The sequence below is a fragment of the Nycticebus coucang genome, chromosome X (genome assembly GCF_027406575.1).
Source record: "Nycticebus coucang isolate mNycCou1 chromosome X, mNycCou1.pri, whole genome shotgun sequence".
In the NCBI taxonomy this organism is placed as follows: Eukaryota; Metazoa; Chordata; class Mammalia; order Primates; family Lorisidae; genus Nycticebus; species Nycticebus coucang.
Window position 1 is genome coordinate 136,684,304 of NC_069804.1, and position 16,248 is coordinate 136,700,551.

The 16,248-nt window shown below is 36.0% G+C and overlaps 1 protein-coding gene across 1 annotated transcript in view; it reads right to left on the reverse strand.

Annotated features, from left to right (window-relative positions):
- IL1RAPL2 (interleukin 1 receptor accessory protein like 2) overlaps window positions 1–16,248 on the reverse strand; it is a 678,833-nt gene that overhangs the window by 335,761 nt on the left and 326,824 nt on the right. Inside the window, exon 4 of the mRNA XM_053579080.1 lies at window positions 11,389–11,463. Within this exon, the coding sequence (XP_053435055.1) occupies window positions 11,389–11,463 (75 nt within the window). The remainder of the gene's footprint in view (window positions 1–11,388; window positions 11,464–16,248) is intronic.

A 16,248-nucleotide genomic window follows, 5' to 3' on the forward strand; every position in this document is an offset into this window, starting at 1 on the left:
AAAAGATGAAATACTGTCAAGGTTATATCAATATCTCAATAGGGCTTAAGCTTAAACAATGATTCCAAATACCAAAAGTCCTCATATACATGGAGGTGTGGTCAACAATCAGGTTATTTAAGAGATGTTCATAATAAACTTGTTACATTATAATCAAATATTTAGCAAACTCTTAACTTTTTTTTTTCTATCTCATTCTTAAAAGTCTCAAAACAAGTAGATCGAAGTAATAGAAACTTAGACAAAGTAAGGGAAGCAGTTTCAGTCTCTATCATTAATATTGCAGCCAACTCTTAGGGGAAGGGCTGTGCCCAGATTTTCCAAAGTTGTAAATAATGCACATGTTATACAATCTGGGCAAAAGAATGATTTTCAGTTTGGGGTAGCCCATGCTAAGCTTGTGCATGTTAGCCTGAATAAATAGATTTTTTGGAAACAACTCACTAACCCTAGAATGTCTATGAGGGAAAGGGAATACTGCCATGAACCGGCTCCAATTATGTGTGCCAAGAAAGCTGAGTGAGTTCATGCTACCCTCCTTTATCCTCTCCAACTCTTCACAGTGCTCAACTATTTAAGATTACATGAAGGTTTTTAAAAGAGTTATTTGAAAATAAGAGGATAGGGAGATAAAAAGAAATCTCTTGCTACCGCCATTAGACACAATTCATATCCCAAGTCATGACTCCAGCTAATAAAATAGTCATGTATTGCTGTTTATTGACAATAATTCCAGTTTGATAGTTTAGCTCAATTGGTTGGTGACTGGCTTTGGCTTGTTTATTCTATGTAAGCTTTAGAAAAAGTTGACTAATTTTGCTAAAGTAAACTGAGTCATGGGTATCGTAAGTTTCCACTTTTAGTATTTGCTATATTGAAGCAAATTAGTAGACAATTTATGATTGTTCTATCTTTGATAATTCTTAATTATTTTCCAATAAACCTAGCAACTGGGTTAAGGTTAGAGAGCTATTTCATTGTACTGAATGAAAGCCTAAGTGCCCAGAACCTTTAATACATGACTAATACATGAAGTCCTGGCACAGGCAAAAAAGTCACTTTCCCTTTTCCCATCTCTGGTTTGGCAGTTATCATATTACATTGCAATTCTGCTTACACATCTTTCTTCCCCACTAGATTGAGAACTCCTTAAGGCCAAGAACCTCATTTTATTCACCTCTATATCTCCAGGATCTCTGCTGTTTGACACTCAGTGAGAACTCAATAAATGTGTTACATAAATAAAGTTTAAGGAAATATAGATTTGGCTGAATAGCTAATTTCCTAATTTGAGGCTCAATTAATTTTTTTTGTAGTTTAGTCCTGAGTATTGAATTAAATGCTATATTTTGATTTATTCTCTTGCAAAGTCTTTTATAGCGGTCTCTTAGGTAATCTGATAATTTTCAGTAGAAACTGATGTGCTGGGAAATAAATTTTAGATGAAGATTAACACTCCTTATACACATAGAGACAGTTTGAGACAACACGTAATACAGTTATGAAATATGAATTTGAATAGCCTGTAAATATAAAATAAATTCTGAATGAGAATACAAAAGAAAGAAAAAATCTTTTATACTATATGAGATTCACCTAGAGAGGTACTATTGGCTTTTTGAAACATCTGAAATAATCTAGTTAGCTTGCACTATTTTACTGTTCTGGGTTTTTCTGATCTGCCTTAGTCCCCCAGGCCCTCTTTTTGACTCTTCAACAATGAAAGGGAAAGTAAACAATGTTTATATTTATTTTCTATATAACACTGCCTTGCTTATTTGAAGTCCTAGGAAAACTTCCAAGAAGAAAATTATCATCATCAGTGAGAAGAACAGGGCACGTTTTCAAATTCACCCTTAATTAAAATTAGATGGCATATCTCAAATCTTTGCAACCAAATTAGCTCATGGCTTTTTCAGAGCTGCTAGGAGTGTGTTAGAGATTGTAAAGCATGCGTTTGGGTCCTATAGAAAACAAGGTATAAGAAAGGTTCTACTTATCATGCATACATTTCAAAAGGGACACATGTCTCTATGACATTTTAATACTGTGGCATTAAAGGTACAATATACATCAACATATTGTAATATGGTGTTGTTTTTGTAGAAAAATTATTGAAAATATATTTCTTTTCTACTGCTGAAAAGAGAATTAGCCCTAGTATAGTAAAGGTTTATTTCTTAAATTTATTTTTATTTTTTTTTTTAATTTCTTAAATTTAAAGGTAAATTTACCTTCAGAAAGAGAAAATAAATGGAGGACAACAGGACCAAATTGGATTTTTGTGTGTGTTTTATACACTGTTTTATCTTTATATTTCATACATTACTATAGGCAATTTTAGCCGCATAAGCTTGCTTTGTGAGAGCAATGGTTTTCAGATTATTTTGTTAAGAATGTGTTTATCATCTTGCAATATATGGTTACTTGGTTAAGATTAATCTTCTTTCAGCATTACAATGTGAACACAATTTAGCAACACCAAACTGTCATCAGTATGTCAGCAAAAACACATATAAATTTCTAGAACCTTGCAGTTGACTAATGGATTATACTATAGGAGCAAGAAAGTCAAGATGTTTATTTTCCTCCAGAGACACAACAAAATATCTGTACTCATGCCAACTCCATGTACTAAAAAGTATTTATTTGTACTGAAATTTTTCCTTACTCGACTGCCTTTAGAAATATCTAGAACTGTGAAAGGCATATAAATCTCAAACAAACACATAAACAATTATTACAGATAACGTTTTCTAAAACCACTTTAAAGCTGGTATTCAAGTATTCCCTACCATTTCTTATTTTACATAAAATGGCTGCATTAGATACTCATCAATAGGAAAAATACAATTGAGAATGCTCTAGACTAGAGAAACTAATTAAGGTTTGTTTTGGTTGTCTATTATCGCTTAACAAACTATCCTCAACTTAGTCGCCAATGACAACCATTTGTTCATGACTTTTGGGGTCAGAAATTTGAGAAGTGTTTGGCTTGGTGGCTTGTCTCTGCTCTATAGGGCATCAAGACAGGGCAGCTGGGGCTAGAAGATCCACTTCCAAGATGGCTTCTTCACTCGCATGGCTGATGCCTTTGTGCTAGTTGGCCTCTCTCTCTTTCCACATGGTATCTCTTCCTCTAAGGCATCTCCATGGCGCTTGAGTGTCAAGCAACACAGTGGTATCAAAGCAGACCAAGAAACCAGGACAGAAGTTGCAAGTTTCTTTCCACTCAGCTTCTGATATCTCAGAACATCACTTCTGCCATACTCTGTATGATCGAGCATGTCCCTAAGACCACCTCAGATTCAAGGAGAGGGAAATAAAAACCCATGTTTGGATGGGAGGAGTAGCCAGAAATTTTTAGCCAATTTTAATCTACCACAATTTTATCTAAAATTTTAAGTGATGGGATTTGGAAAACCCAAACTTGGTAATGTGCCTGGCTATTTTGGATTGGACTATAACATTTTTTGGCAGTTTTAATTGAGGCCTACTTTGAGAACATTTAAAGCTGAATGTTGACATTTCATTGCCAATTTCTGAAAGTCTTCCAGACATAGACAGGGACGTCCAATAGCCTCAGTTATCTTTCTCTATCTCTTTTCTATACCTGCAGTTTTCTAAACTCTCATCAATCGGACTGCAGATCTCCCACTGACGCTGAGGAACTCTTTGACATTTATAGTATTCTAATGTGACCTTACTATTGAGTATGAAAGCACCTTAGAAATGATTTCCAATTGTGAATAAATGGTGCTAAATAAACCTGTGGAAAAGTTAAAATCACCTTTATTCAACTAAACACTTGCTCCTTGAAGTGCCAAAGATCTGATTAGACTGACTTTGCTTTACTTTCTCTGAATTATTAGGTTGTTTTAACATTTAAGAAAAATGACCTTTCTGGAATAGCAAATGGACATGTCTCCACCTTTCTATCAAGTTGTTTTCACTTTGTGTTACAAACTAAAAACTGAAAACTTCAGCCTTATATCTAATACAAATTAGAAGTAAATTATTTTAGTAATTGTAGGATGGTAGTGTTGGTATGTTGGAATATATATTTATACAAAACACACATATCATAGATGTCCTAAAGAGCAAAGACATATGTTACACTCAGTGAAACTGAAGAAATGATCCCCTTGCAAGAGTCTCTCTCCTTGCTTTAAGAGCAGTACTTCTCCGGGAAGCAGATCCACGTGATAATAACGTGATTTATCCTTAGCTGGCACCATGAAAATGAGGTGGGCATCTTTTTAAGGCTGTAAAAATTGAAGATAAAAACATCTGGCAGCTTTCTATACATGTTTTGATAAATATCCGGATTATACTTTATAAATTCTGCCATTATTAATATTCTACTTTTAATTAAAAAAAAGAGCAGTACTTCTCAAACTTTTCTGTTGAAATGTGACTAGTGACAGAGAAGAATAAAGGGAGTATCTCCCTAGGGGCCACAAACATAAAATTTGCTTATGCTTTATTTGAAATACTTGCACAAATTCTTCTTTCGTCTACTTAATATGTAAGTTTTCATATAAAAAAATTTATCTATTTGAATAGCCATGTAAATTAATGATAGACAATCAGCATATGTATGGTTTCATGTAACCCTGGCAAGACATAAGTACTCATGGGATATTTTTATCTCAGTTTGAGATGGAGATATATAAGTAAAAATTATTGAGGAATAAGGGTATTAATACATCTAGATTTAGTTCCAACAAAATATTTTATTTTGATTGAAAAATTATACAGAGGTTGTGGGTAGAGTCATAGTCTAATACTTCCACATTATTTATAAAATATTTATTTTATCACTTCTACAGTCCACTTTTGACAATATGTTTATTTTCATTATTCTTTGACAACATGTTTAATAATTTCTTTTCTTCCTGTTTTAAAATCCTTAACTTTGATACACATATTGCTAAGCTGCAATTAAAAATTACGATGTGCTATATATTATTTTGGAGTAATGAATAAGCTCTTAAGAAAATGATTTTCTTTCTCTGATTTTCAAGATGGAAATAAGCCTCTCACTATCCAAGTTTGATTGTAAAGATCAAAACTTGAAGAGGTGGAGCAAGATGGCACCCGAGTAACAGCTTCCTTGCATCTGGGCACCGTGAGTCTATGGATATAGGACTCCAGGCATCTCTGGCTGGTGGGATCTGCCTATCATCACCCCTGAGAGGATACAGGGAGTCAGCGAGAGACTTCTGGACCAAAAGAGGAGGACTAAAACAGTGGAAAACTGGCAAGTGGTCGCGTGTGTTCAATCCGTCTAAACCCGCCCGCAACTTCCACAGGCACGAGAACTTAAAGAGCAAGAGGAAGTGAAAGGAAAATTAGGGCAAGGAAACAGATAAAAGAAATCACCCATGAGGAAGAATCAGCAGAAAACTCCAGGCAACGTGAAGAACCAGTCCAGAACGACCCCGCCAAGGGACCATGAGGTAGCTACTGCAGAGGATTCCACCTATACAGAAATGTTAGGAATGACAGAAAGGGAATTTAGAATACACATGTTGAAAACAATGAAAGAAATGATGGAAACAATGAAGGAAACTGCTAATAAAGTGGAAAATAACCAAAAGGAAATCCAAAAACAGAATCAAATAAGAGATGAACGATATGAAGAATATAAAAAGGATATAGCAGAGCTGAAGGAAATGAAACAGTCAATCAGGGAACTTAAAGATGCAATGGAAAGTATCAGCAACAGGTTAGACCATGCAGAAGAAAGAATTTCAGAGGTAGAAGACAAAGTTTTTGAGTTAACTCAGATAGTAAAAGAGGCAGAAAAGAAGAGAGAGGAAGCAGAACGTTCACTGTCAGAATTATGGGACTTTATGAAGCGTTCCAACATACGAGTTATAGGAATTCCAGAAGGGGAAGAAGAATGCCCCAGAGGAATGGAAGCCATACTAGAGAATATTATAAAAGAAACTTTCCCAAATATCACCAAAGATTGTGACACACTGCTTTCAGAGGGATATCGGACCCCAGGTCGCCTCAACTCTAACCGAGCTTCTCCAAGACACATTGTGATGAACCTGTCCAAAGTCAAGACAAAAGAAAAGATTCTGCAAGCTGCCAGGAGTAAGCGCCAGTTGACCTACAGGGGCAAATCCATCAGAGTGACCGCAGACTTATCTAATGAAACTTTCCAAGCAAGAAGACAATGGTCATCTACCTTTAATCTACTTAAACAGAACAATTTCCAGCCCAGAATTCTGTACCCTGCTAAGCTAAGCTTCAAAATTGATGGAGAAATCAAATCATTTACGGATATACAAACTTTGAGGAAATTCGCCACAACAAGACCAGCTCTACAGGAAATACTTCAACCTGTTCTGCACACTGACCACCACAACGGATCAGCAGCAAAGTAAGAACTCAGAAATTAAAGGACAGAACCTAACCTCCACACTGATGCAAAAGATAAAACTAAGCAATGGACTCTCACAAAATAAGACGAATAGAATACTACCACACTTATCAATTATCTCAATAAATGTTAATGGCTTGAATTCCCCACTGAAGAGACATAGATTGGCTGACTGGATTAAAAAACCATCCATTTGCTGTCTGCAAGAAACACACCTGGCTTCAAAAGACAAATTAAAGCTCCGAGTCAAGGGTTGGAAGACAATTTTTCAGGCAAATGGAATTCAGAAGAAAAGAGGAGTTGCAATCTTATTTTCAGATACATGTGGATTTAAAGCAACTAAAGTCAAAAAAGACAAAGATGGTCACTTTATATTGGTCAAGGGAAAACTACAACAAGAAGACATTTCAATTCTAAATATCTATGCACCCAATTTAAATGCTCCCAGATTCTTGAAACAGACCTTACTCAGTCTGAGCAATATGATATCTGATAATACCATCATAACAGGGGACCTTAACACTCCTCTTACAGAGCTGGACAGACCCTCTAAACAGAAATTAAACAAGGATATAAGAGACTTAAATGAGACCCTAGAACAACTGTGCTTGATAGACGCATATAGAACACTCCATCCCAAAGATAAAGAATATACATTCTTCTCATCACCCCATGGAACATTCTCCAAAATTGATCATATCCTGGGACACAAAACAAATATCAACAGAATCAAAAGAGTTGAAATTTTACCTTGTATCTTCTCAGACCATAAGGCACTAAAGGTGGAACTCAACTCTAACAAAAATGCTCGACCCCAACCAAAGGCATGGAAACTAAACAATCTTCGGTTGAATAACAGATGGGTGAAGGAAGAAATAAAACAGGAAATCATTAACTTCCTTGAGCATAACAACAATGAAGACACAAGCTACCAAAACCTGTGGGATACTGCAAAAGCAGTTTTGAGAGGAAAATTCATCGCTTTAGATGCCTACATTCGAAAAACAGAAAGAGAGCACATCAACAATCTCACAAGAGATCTTATGGAATTGGAAAAAGAAGAACAATCTAAGCCTAAACTCAGTAGAAGAAAAGAAATATCCAAAACCAAATCAGAGATCAATGAAATTGAAAACAAAAGAATCATTCAGAAAATTAATGAAACAAGGAGTTGGTTTTTTGAAAAAATAAATAAAATAGATAAACCATTGACCAGACTAACAAGGAATAGAAAAGTAAAATCTCTAGTAACCTCAATCAGAAATGATAAAGGGGAAATAACAACTGATCCCACAGAGATACAAGAGATCATCTCTGAATACTACCAGAAACTCTATGCCCAGAAATTTGACAATGTGAAAGAAATGAATCAATATTTGGAATCACACCCTTTCCCTAGACTCAGCCAGGAAGAAATAGAGCTCCTGAACAGACCAATTTCAAGCTCTGAGATCAAAGAAACAATAAAAAATCTTCCAACCAAAAAATGCCCTGGTCCAGATGGCTTCACTCCAGAATTCTATCAAACCTTCAAGGAAGAGCTTATTCCTGTACTGCAGAAATTATTCCAAAAAATTGAGGAAGAAGGAATCTTTCCCAACACATTCTATGAAGCAAACATCACCCTGATACCAAAACCAGGAAAAGACCCAAACAAAAAGGAGAATTTCAGACCAATCTCACTCACGAACATAGACGCAAAAATTCTCAACAAAATCCTAGCCAATACATTACAGCTTATCATTAAAAAAGTTATTCATCATGATCAAGTAGGCTTCATCCCAGGGATGCCAGGCTGGTTTAACATACGCAAGTCCATAAACGTTATCCACCATATTAACAGAGGCAAAAATAAAGATCACATGATCCTCTCAATAGATGCAGAAAAAGCATTTGATAAAATCCAGCATCCTTTTCTAATTAGAACACTGAAGAGTATAGGCATAGGTGGCACATTTCTTAAACTGATTGAAGCTATCTATGACAAACCCACAGCCAAAATTTTACTGAATGGAGTGAAACTGAAAGCTTTTCCTCTTAGAACTGGAACCAGACAAGGTTGTCCTCTGTCACCTTTACTATTCAATGTAGTGCTGGAAGTTCTAGCCAATACAATTAGGCAAGACAAGGAAATAAAGGGAATCCAAATGGGAGCAGAGGAGGTCAAACTCTCCCTCTTTGCTGATGACATGATCTTATACTTAGAGAACCCCAAAGACTCAACCACAAGACTCCTAGAAGTCATCAAAAAATACAGTAATGTTTCAGGATATAAAATCAATGTCCACAAGTCAGTAGCCTTTGTGTACACCAATAACAGTCAAGATGAGAAGCTAATTAAGGACACAACTTCCTTCACCATAGTCTCAAAGAAAATGAAATACCTAGGAGTATACCTAACGAAGGAGGTGAAGGACCTCTATAAAGAAAACTATGAAATCCTCAGAAAGGAAATAGCAGAGGATATTAACAAATGGAAGAACATACCATGCTCATGGATGGGAAGAATCAACATTGTTAAAATGTCTATACTTCCCAAAGCAATCTACCTATTCAATGCCATTCCTATCAAAATACCAACATCGTACTTTCAAGATTTGGAAAAAACGATTCTGCGTTTTGTATGGAACCCGAAAAAACCCCGTATAGCTAAGGCAGTTCTCTGTAACAAAAATAAAGCTGGGGGCATCAGCATACCAGATTTTAGTCTGTACTACAAAGCCATAGTGCTCAAGACAGCATGGTACTGGCACAAAAACAGAGACATAGACACTTGGAATCGAATTGAACACCAAGAAATGAAACTAACATTTTACAACCACCTAATCTTCGATAAACCAAACAAGAACATACCTTGGGGAAAAGACTCCCTATTCAATAAATGGTGTTGGGAGAACTGGATCTCTACATGTAAAAGACTGAACCTGGACCCACACCTTTCCCCACTCACAAGAATTGATTCAAGATGGATAAAGGACTTAAACTTAAGGCATGAAACAATAAAAATCCTCCAAGAAAGGATAGGAAAAACACTGGAAGATATTGGCCTGGGGAAAGGCTTCATGAAGAAGACTGCCATGGCAATTGCAACAACAACAAAAATAAACAAATGGGACTTCATTAAACTGAAAAGCTTCTGTACAGCTAAGGAGACAATAACCAAAGCAAAGAGACAACCTACACAATGGGAAAGGCTATTTGCATATTTTCAATCAGACAAAAGCTTGATAACTAGGATCTATAGAGAATTCAAATTAATCCACATGAAAAAAGCCAGCAATTCCTTATATCAATGGGCAAGAGACATGAATAGAACTTTCTCTAAAGACGATAGACGAATGGCTAACAAACACATGAAAAAATGTTCATCATCTCTATATATTAGAGAAATGCAAATCAAAACAACCCTGAGATATCATCTAACCCCAGTGAGAATGGCCCACATCACAAAATCTCAAAACTACAGATGCTGGCGTGGATGTGGAGAGAAGGGAACACTTTTACACTGCTGGTGGGACTGCAAACTAGTACAACCTTTCTGGAAGGAAGTATGGAGAAACCTCAAAGCACTCAAGCTAGACCTCCCATTTGATCCTGCAATCCCATTACTGGGCATCTACCCAGAAGGAAAGAAATCCTTTTATCATAAGGACACTTGTACTAAACTGTTTATTGCAGCTCAATTTACAATCGCCAAAATGTGGAAACAGCCTAAATGCCCACCGACCCAGGAATGGATTAACAAGGTGTGGTATATGTATACCATGGAATACTATTCAGCCATTAAAAAAAATGGAGACTTTACATCCTTCGTATTAACCTGGATGGAAGTGGAAGACATTATTCTTAGTAAAGCATCACAAGAATGGAGAAGCATGAATCCTATGTACTCAATTTTGATATGAGGACAATTAATGACAATTATGGTTATGGGGGTGAACGGAAAGAGGGAAGGAGGGAGGTGGGTGGGGCCTTGGTGTGTGTCACACTTTATGGGGGCAAGACATGATTGCAAGAGGGACTTTACCTAACAATTGCAATCAGTGTAACCTGGCTTATTGTACCCTCAATGAATCCCCAACAATAAAAAAAAAAAAAGATCAAAACTTGAGTCAAAAGCTTCCAGAGTGAGTGAGATATTGGAGCCAGTTTGTCTTGCACCACTATGATCACAACTTTCAATAAATCGTATACCTCATGTAAGCCTAATACATTTCCAGAATATTAGTTTTCTTGTGGTTGTCTTGTTTAGAATTGAAGAAATTAAGAACACTAGGATGAAACCCAAGATAGATGAGAGCTCACAAATGTTAATAGACAGAGTTTAAATTAAAGGCCACAATTCCAAAGAGATCTTAGCAGCCCTGTGAATTTCAAGCTTATAGTACTTGAAATCACAAGGATTAGTGGTAGGGGACTTTAAAAAGAGGCTTTAACACCATATGTCTGTAAAAAGTAGCACCCATAAATCAACTTGCTAGTTTTTCCTAACACCATATGATTCATAAATATTCAGAATCCCAACCTAAAAACAAGTTTTAAATATCCCTGCATTGGCCCATTGGAAATAATGTTACCAAATCATTTTAAAGGCTGAACTGAAGGGCTGTCTTTTATTTTAAGATGCGCTTGCTCTTCAAGAGATAATATTCTCCACATAAAAAAAAATTTGATTGACATGTATGAAAAGTTTTCTGCACCAATAACTAATGCAAGACACTCATGAATCTATCAATCACAGAGTTAAAAAGTGCTCTCATACAGCACACTTAATACCCAGTGTAACCAATTAGTATAACCATTCCTCGATGCAATACAAACTCATTTCCTTAAACTGCTATTGCACTGAACTCCAGGGTTATAAATGAGCAGAACACAAATTGATTTGCATGTAATAACAGTGGCAATAAACCCTTCCTGGTTCATGCAATTTTCCCCATCTGTTAACAGAGAGCAAGTTTAGGATCTATTATTCCCGGAAGGGGACTTACCCAGCTGGACATCAATAACACTCGGATGATTCTCCATGGGGAACAATGGCTTCGGAGGCTTGTCTGTGAGTAAAGCTAAAAAAGAAAATGAAAGAAAGTAATGGAAAAATTGAGATAAATTACAGGATAAGAAAGATTCTGTCATGTATGATATTTAATGTTTATAGACTTGATGGTGTGTAAACATTTATTAGACAGTGTTTCTACTTGAGCTGTTACTCTATCCATACAATATCCATTTCCCAGCCCATTTAGAGCACCATTGATTTACCGTAAGTAGGCCATTTGGACAGTTACATTTTCCAACAAGATCAAACAAATAGACTATTTTGGGTGGTTTTTCTAAGCTTGTATGTATAAAGATATACAGGTTTTAAAAGTATAATTGAGAAACATTAAATCCCTACATCTGTTCTGTAGCACCATTTCTTAGTGAAATATAACCCTAAGGGACATTTCTAGTGGCATGGACCTTCCAGACCTCTGACTCATCCTCTACTCTATACTCCGATGACCAAAACTGTATAATAAAACACTGGTATCTTCCTTAGGATAACCAATCAAAAATGCTCATTAAGGCTCGACGCCTGTGGCTCACCGGCTAGGGTGCCAGCCAAATACACCAGAGCTGGTGGGTTCAAATCCAGCCCGGGCCTGCCAAACAACAATGACTACTGCAACCAAAAAATAGCCAGGCGTTGTGGTGGGCGCTTGTAGTCCCACCTATTTGGGGGGCTGAGGCAAGAGAGTTGCTTAAGCCCAAGTGTTTGAGGTTGCTGTGAGCTGTGACGCCATAACACTCTACCGAGGGCAACATAATGAGACTGTCTCAAAAAAAAAAAAAAAAAAAGAAAGAAAGAAAGAAAAAAGCTGATTAAGCATTTTTTTGTACCAAGTCCTGTGCTAGGTGCTAATGGGAAAAAGAGGTAAAATCCTTATCCTTGCCCTCAAATTTATAATCTAGGACTATGAGCACAGGACTAGCATACCAAAATATACTGAGTATAACCTAGTAAAACTTACAGTGTTTAAGCTATTAGGCTACATATTAGGTGGTAAAGAAATGGAGAAAGGAGAGATTAACATTGCCTAGCAGGGTTGGGGAAAGTTTTATGAAGGGAATAGATATCTATATGAACCTAAAAGGATGGAGAAGATTTGGAAAGGCAGAGAGTAAGAAGTGGAAATTCAGGGAAGATTAGCAACACAAACCAAGGCACAGAGATAGAAGTTGGCAAGCACAATGTGTTTAAAGGAAAGTGGGCTGAAGAGAAGGGGTTGTGTGAACATCCTGAATTAGAAATGAAACTGTATAGATAGGACAGGGCTCAATTCTGGAGGATCCTGAGAAATACTCAGAGGAATTTGGACATATTGTGGTAGGCTAAAATTCATTGTATAATAGATTCTTGGAACAAAAAACAAATGACTCGAAGTGCTATCTAACAATGATTGGCTTAATATATAGGATGGGCTAGAGAAGAAAAAACTAGTTAAAAGGATGAATTAACAATGCTGCAATATTTAGGGGGGGTGAAGAGTCAGAGCTATGAGTTAGAAGAAATTTTAAAAAAGAGGGGAAAATATGAGAGGCTTCTAGAAGAAAGAAATGAGAAGATTTGGCATAAAGATACATAATGTCATATGTATTGCTGTCATAAAAAAGACCCCTATATAAAATTATTATTTATATCTCAAATTCCTATCAACTGTTCCCAGATTTATGTCTTGCTTCCACTATCCAACTAGATTCTTGCCTACTAAAAAGATATATTTCATACTTTCTAATAATGCATGGCATAGGGTTAGGCTATAAGATAATCATTAAAACAAACCATCACTAATTGACTGGTTTAGGAATTCCCTAAGAAAAAGCTTTACAAAATATTAGCTTCCTCTTCCTGATATCTTCAACTGCCTGAAACAGGAAAATTTTAGTATATTAATTGTTCTCATTTTTTAAAAGAAATCTTTATCGATGGCTTACAACATGTGTTGCCCTCATGGAATTGAACATTTTTGCTTTCCCTAAGGTGATTTGAGCATAATTTAGATAGACCTACTTGTATGACATCTAGTCTTCATTTCATAAATACCACAGCTACTCTTTGATCTTTAAATATTATTAGAACCATTAGGAACATATTTTAAACAAAATGTATATATATGTAGAATCCAAAATCCAATCATATCAGATGTTCACTTTTGTTATTGTAGTTTGCCATTGTTTGTAGTAGTGAAATATTGGAAACAAGCTAAATGTCCATCAGTAGGAGACAGGTTAAAGAAAATTGTGGTGATTTCATATAATGATACATTATGATACGGCTGTTTAAAAGACTTAGGTGAATTTGTACATTTGATATAAAAATATTTCCAAGCTATAGCATTTAATAAAAAAAATCAAGGTTTGAAATAGTATGCATTTTAAACAACATATATGTGTATATTTAAACTATTTGTTAGAATAACATATATGCATATGTAAATTCATTTATGTAAATATGGAATATTTCTAGATGGATACATATGCAACAGATAATAGCGGTTTCCTTTGACGAGTAGAAGTGGATGGCTAGATGGCCACAGAATGGTGAGGGGTGAGGAAAGGACAGTATTGGGCAGGCAGAAGGAATATTTAATCTTCACTATATACCTTTTGTGCATTTTTAAGCATATACATATACTGTGCATTGAAAACATGAATAAAAGTAAAATGATATCAAATCCAGCCATGTTACATTTAATTTATTAAAAAGTTATTTTGGGCAGCGCCCATAGCTCAGTGGGTAGGGCGCTGGCCACATACATTGAGGCGAGATGGGTTCGAACCGAGCCTGGGCCTGCTAAACAACAATGGCAACAACAAAAAAATATAGCTGGATATTGTGGTGGGCACCTATAGTCCCAGGTACTTGGGAGGCTAAAGCAACAGAATCACTTAAGCCCAAGAGTTTGAGGTTGCTGTGAGCTGTGACAGCACAGCCCTCCACCCAGGGCAACAGCTTGAGACTCTGTTTCCAAAAAAAAGTTATTTTGATTTTTTTGTAAAATTATTGTCAATTTGCCTTACACATCCAAATTATAGACACTTAGTTTGCTGGAAATTATTCTTGTTTTTTATTAAGTCTTTTGTACACAGATCATAAATACATTTATGCCATTTTCAATATGTTGATTCTTTGTACAAATTGGAGTGCTTACATCATACTAATCAACACAACTTTCACCTCATTTACCCAATTATAGCATTAGGACATTTGTGTTCTACACATGAAAGATCCAACTTGCACTTGCAATTATTCTTAAACAATCTTATTTTCAAATATTTCATGCCTCCAAATAAATTAACTGGAATGTGATTGATGGGAAACAACTGTATTTCATGTATAGAGATGATGATCTTGTCCTACTTTCAAGCAGGATATGAATTTGGGGTCATTATGGTCTCCTACTCTTATCTCTCACCGTAGACTATGGATATACTTACTCTGATTTTATTATTGTTAATGCCAATTAATGACGTGACATTTGTTAATAATAATAATTTTAAGTGCCTTACATTTATAGGTAGTTCAAAATTTTCAAAGTGCTTTCAGATGCATTAGTTCATATTATCTACCGAATGACCTCAGAAAGTAAAGAAGGCAGTTAGAATTGTGGCTAATTTAGCAATGAAACTAAATGAACCTCACATTGTCTCATTTGGTGCCCCTTTGTAACCAAAAGCTCCCACTTGCGGGATGGAGAGGAAAACAGAAGTTGTAGGCAGGAGACAGACAGGTAAAGAGATCAGTATTGAATCAATGGTTTTAGCCTCTTTAACTCCACACTATTAATTAAGCTAAGGTCTCCTAGACCATTGGAAATGACTCCACACTATTAATTAAGCTAAGGTCTCCTAGACCATTGGAAATGGCTTCACAAACTGCCAACTGAAACATTATTCTAGTAAGACAGCCCACACGCATACCCTTTTTTCGCCTAAACCCATGAACGGAAGGGGACAAACTTGTACTTACACCCAATACAATGCGATGAAGTCCCATTGGGTGTGGAGTCTCATTAAAGTCCAATATCATGGTTAGGCCTAGGAATTGCCAAGAAGTACAGATGATTTCTGATGATAAAAGAGCAACTGCAGCAATTCATCTGGATCCTGACCATTGACCCAGAGACAAATCTATCAGCACCCTGCATAATTATGGCACTTGCAGATTAGCTAGACTACGTGCTGCCATGGGCAGGCAAGCTCATTTCTTTCTTATTTTTTTTATCTCATCTGAAACTCACAGTTACTATTTGGGAACAGAAAGAGAGAACTGTCAATACCAAGTCCCCTAAACAACAGAGCAGAGGTTTACAATTTTATTAGGAATCTTATTCTGGAACTTGAGAGGGGCTAATTGGGGTCTGAGTTAAATTGGGGTCTTTGAATTTGGTGCTTAAGCTTCATGTTTTGATTGAAAGAATGAGAGCAAGGGTTGCAGTTTGATACTAACATTTCAGTGTACAATTCCTCCCCTGCATTTTCCACTGTAGCTGCTTATGTTTAATTATCCTTAAATATAATTGCTCTACTGAGTATACCATGACACTAGTTTTAATGTGCTAGTGAAGATACTACTGTTACTGCCTTCTTCTTCCTAAAGCTAAGTTTTATATGTTTGACACTTAACTTTCCTGAAAAGAATGCCCAAATTAACTCTTCCTTTTCTATTATAGGCAATGGTTATATCTGCACATACAACCATATCAACTGCTTTGACTAAAATTATTAGTCAATTTCCGTAAACTTATTAAAAAATCAGTAGAGCCGGGTACAATGGCTCATGCCTATAATCCTAGTACTTTGGGAGG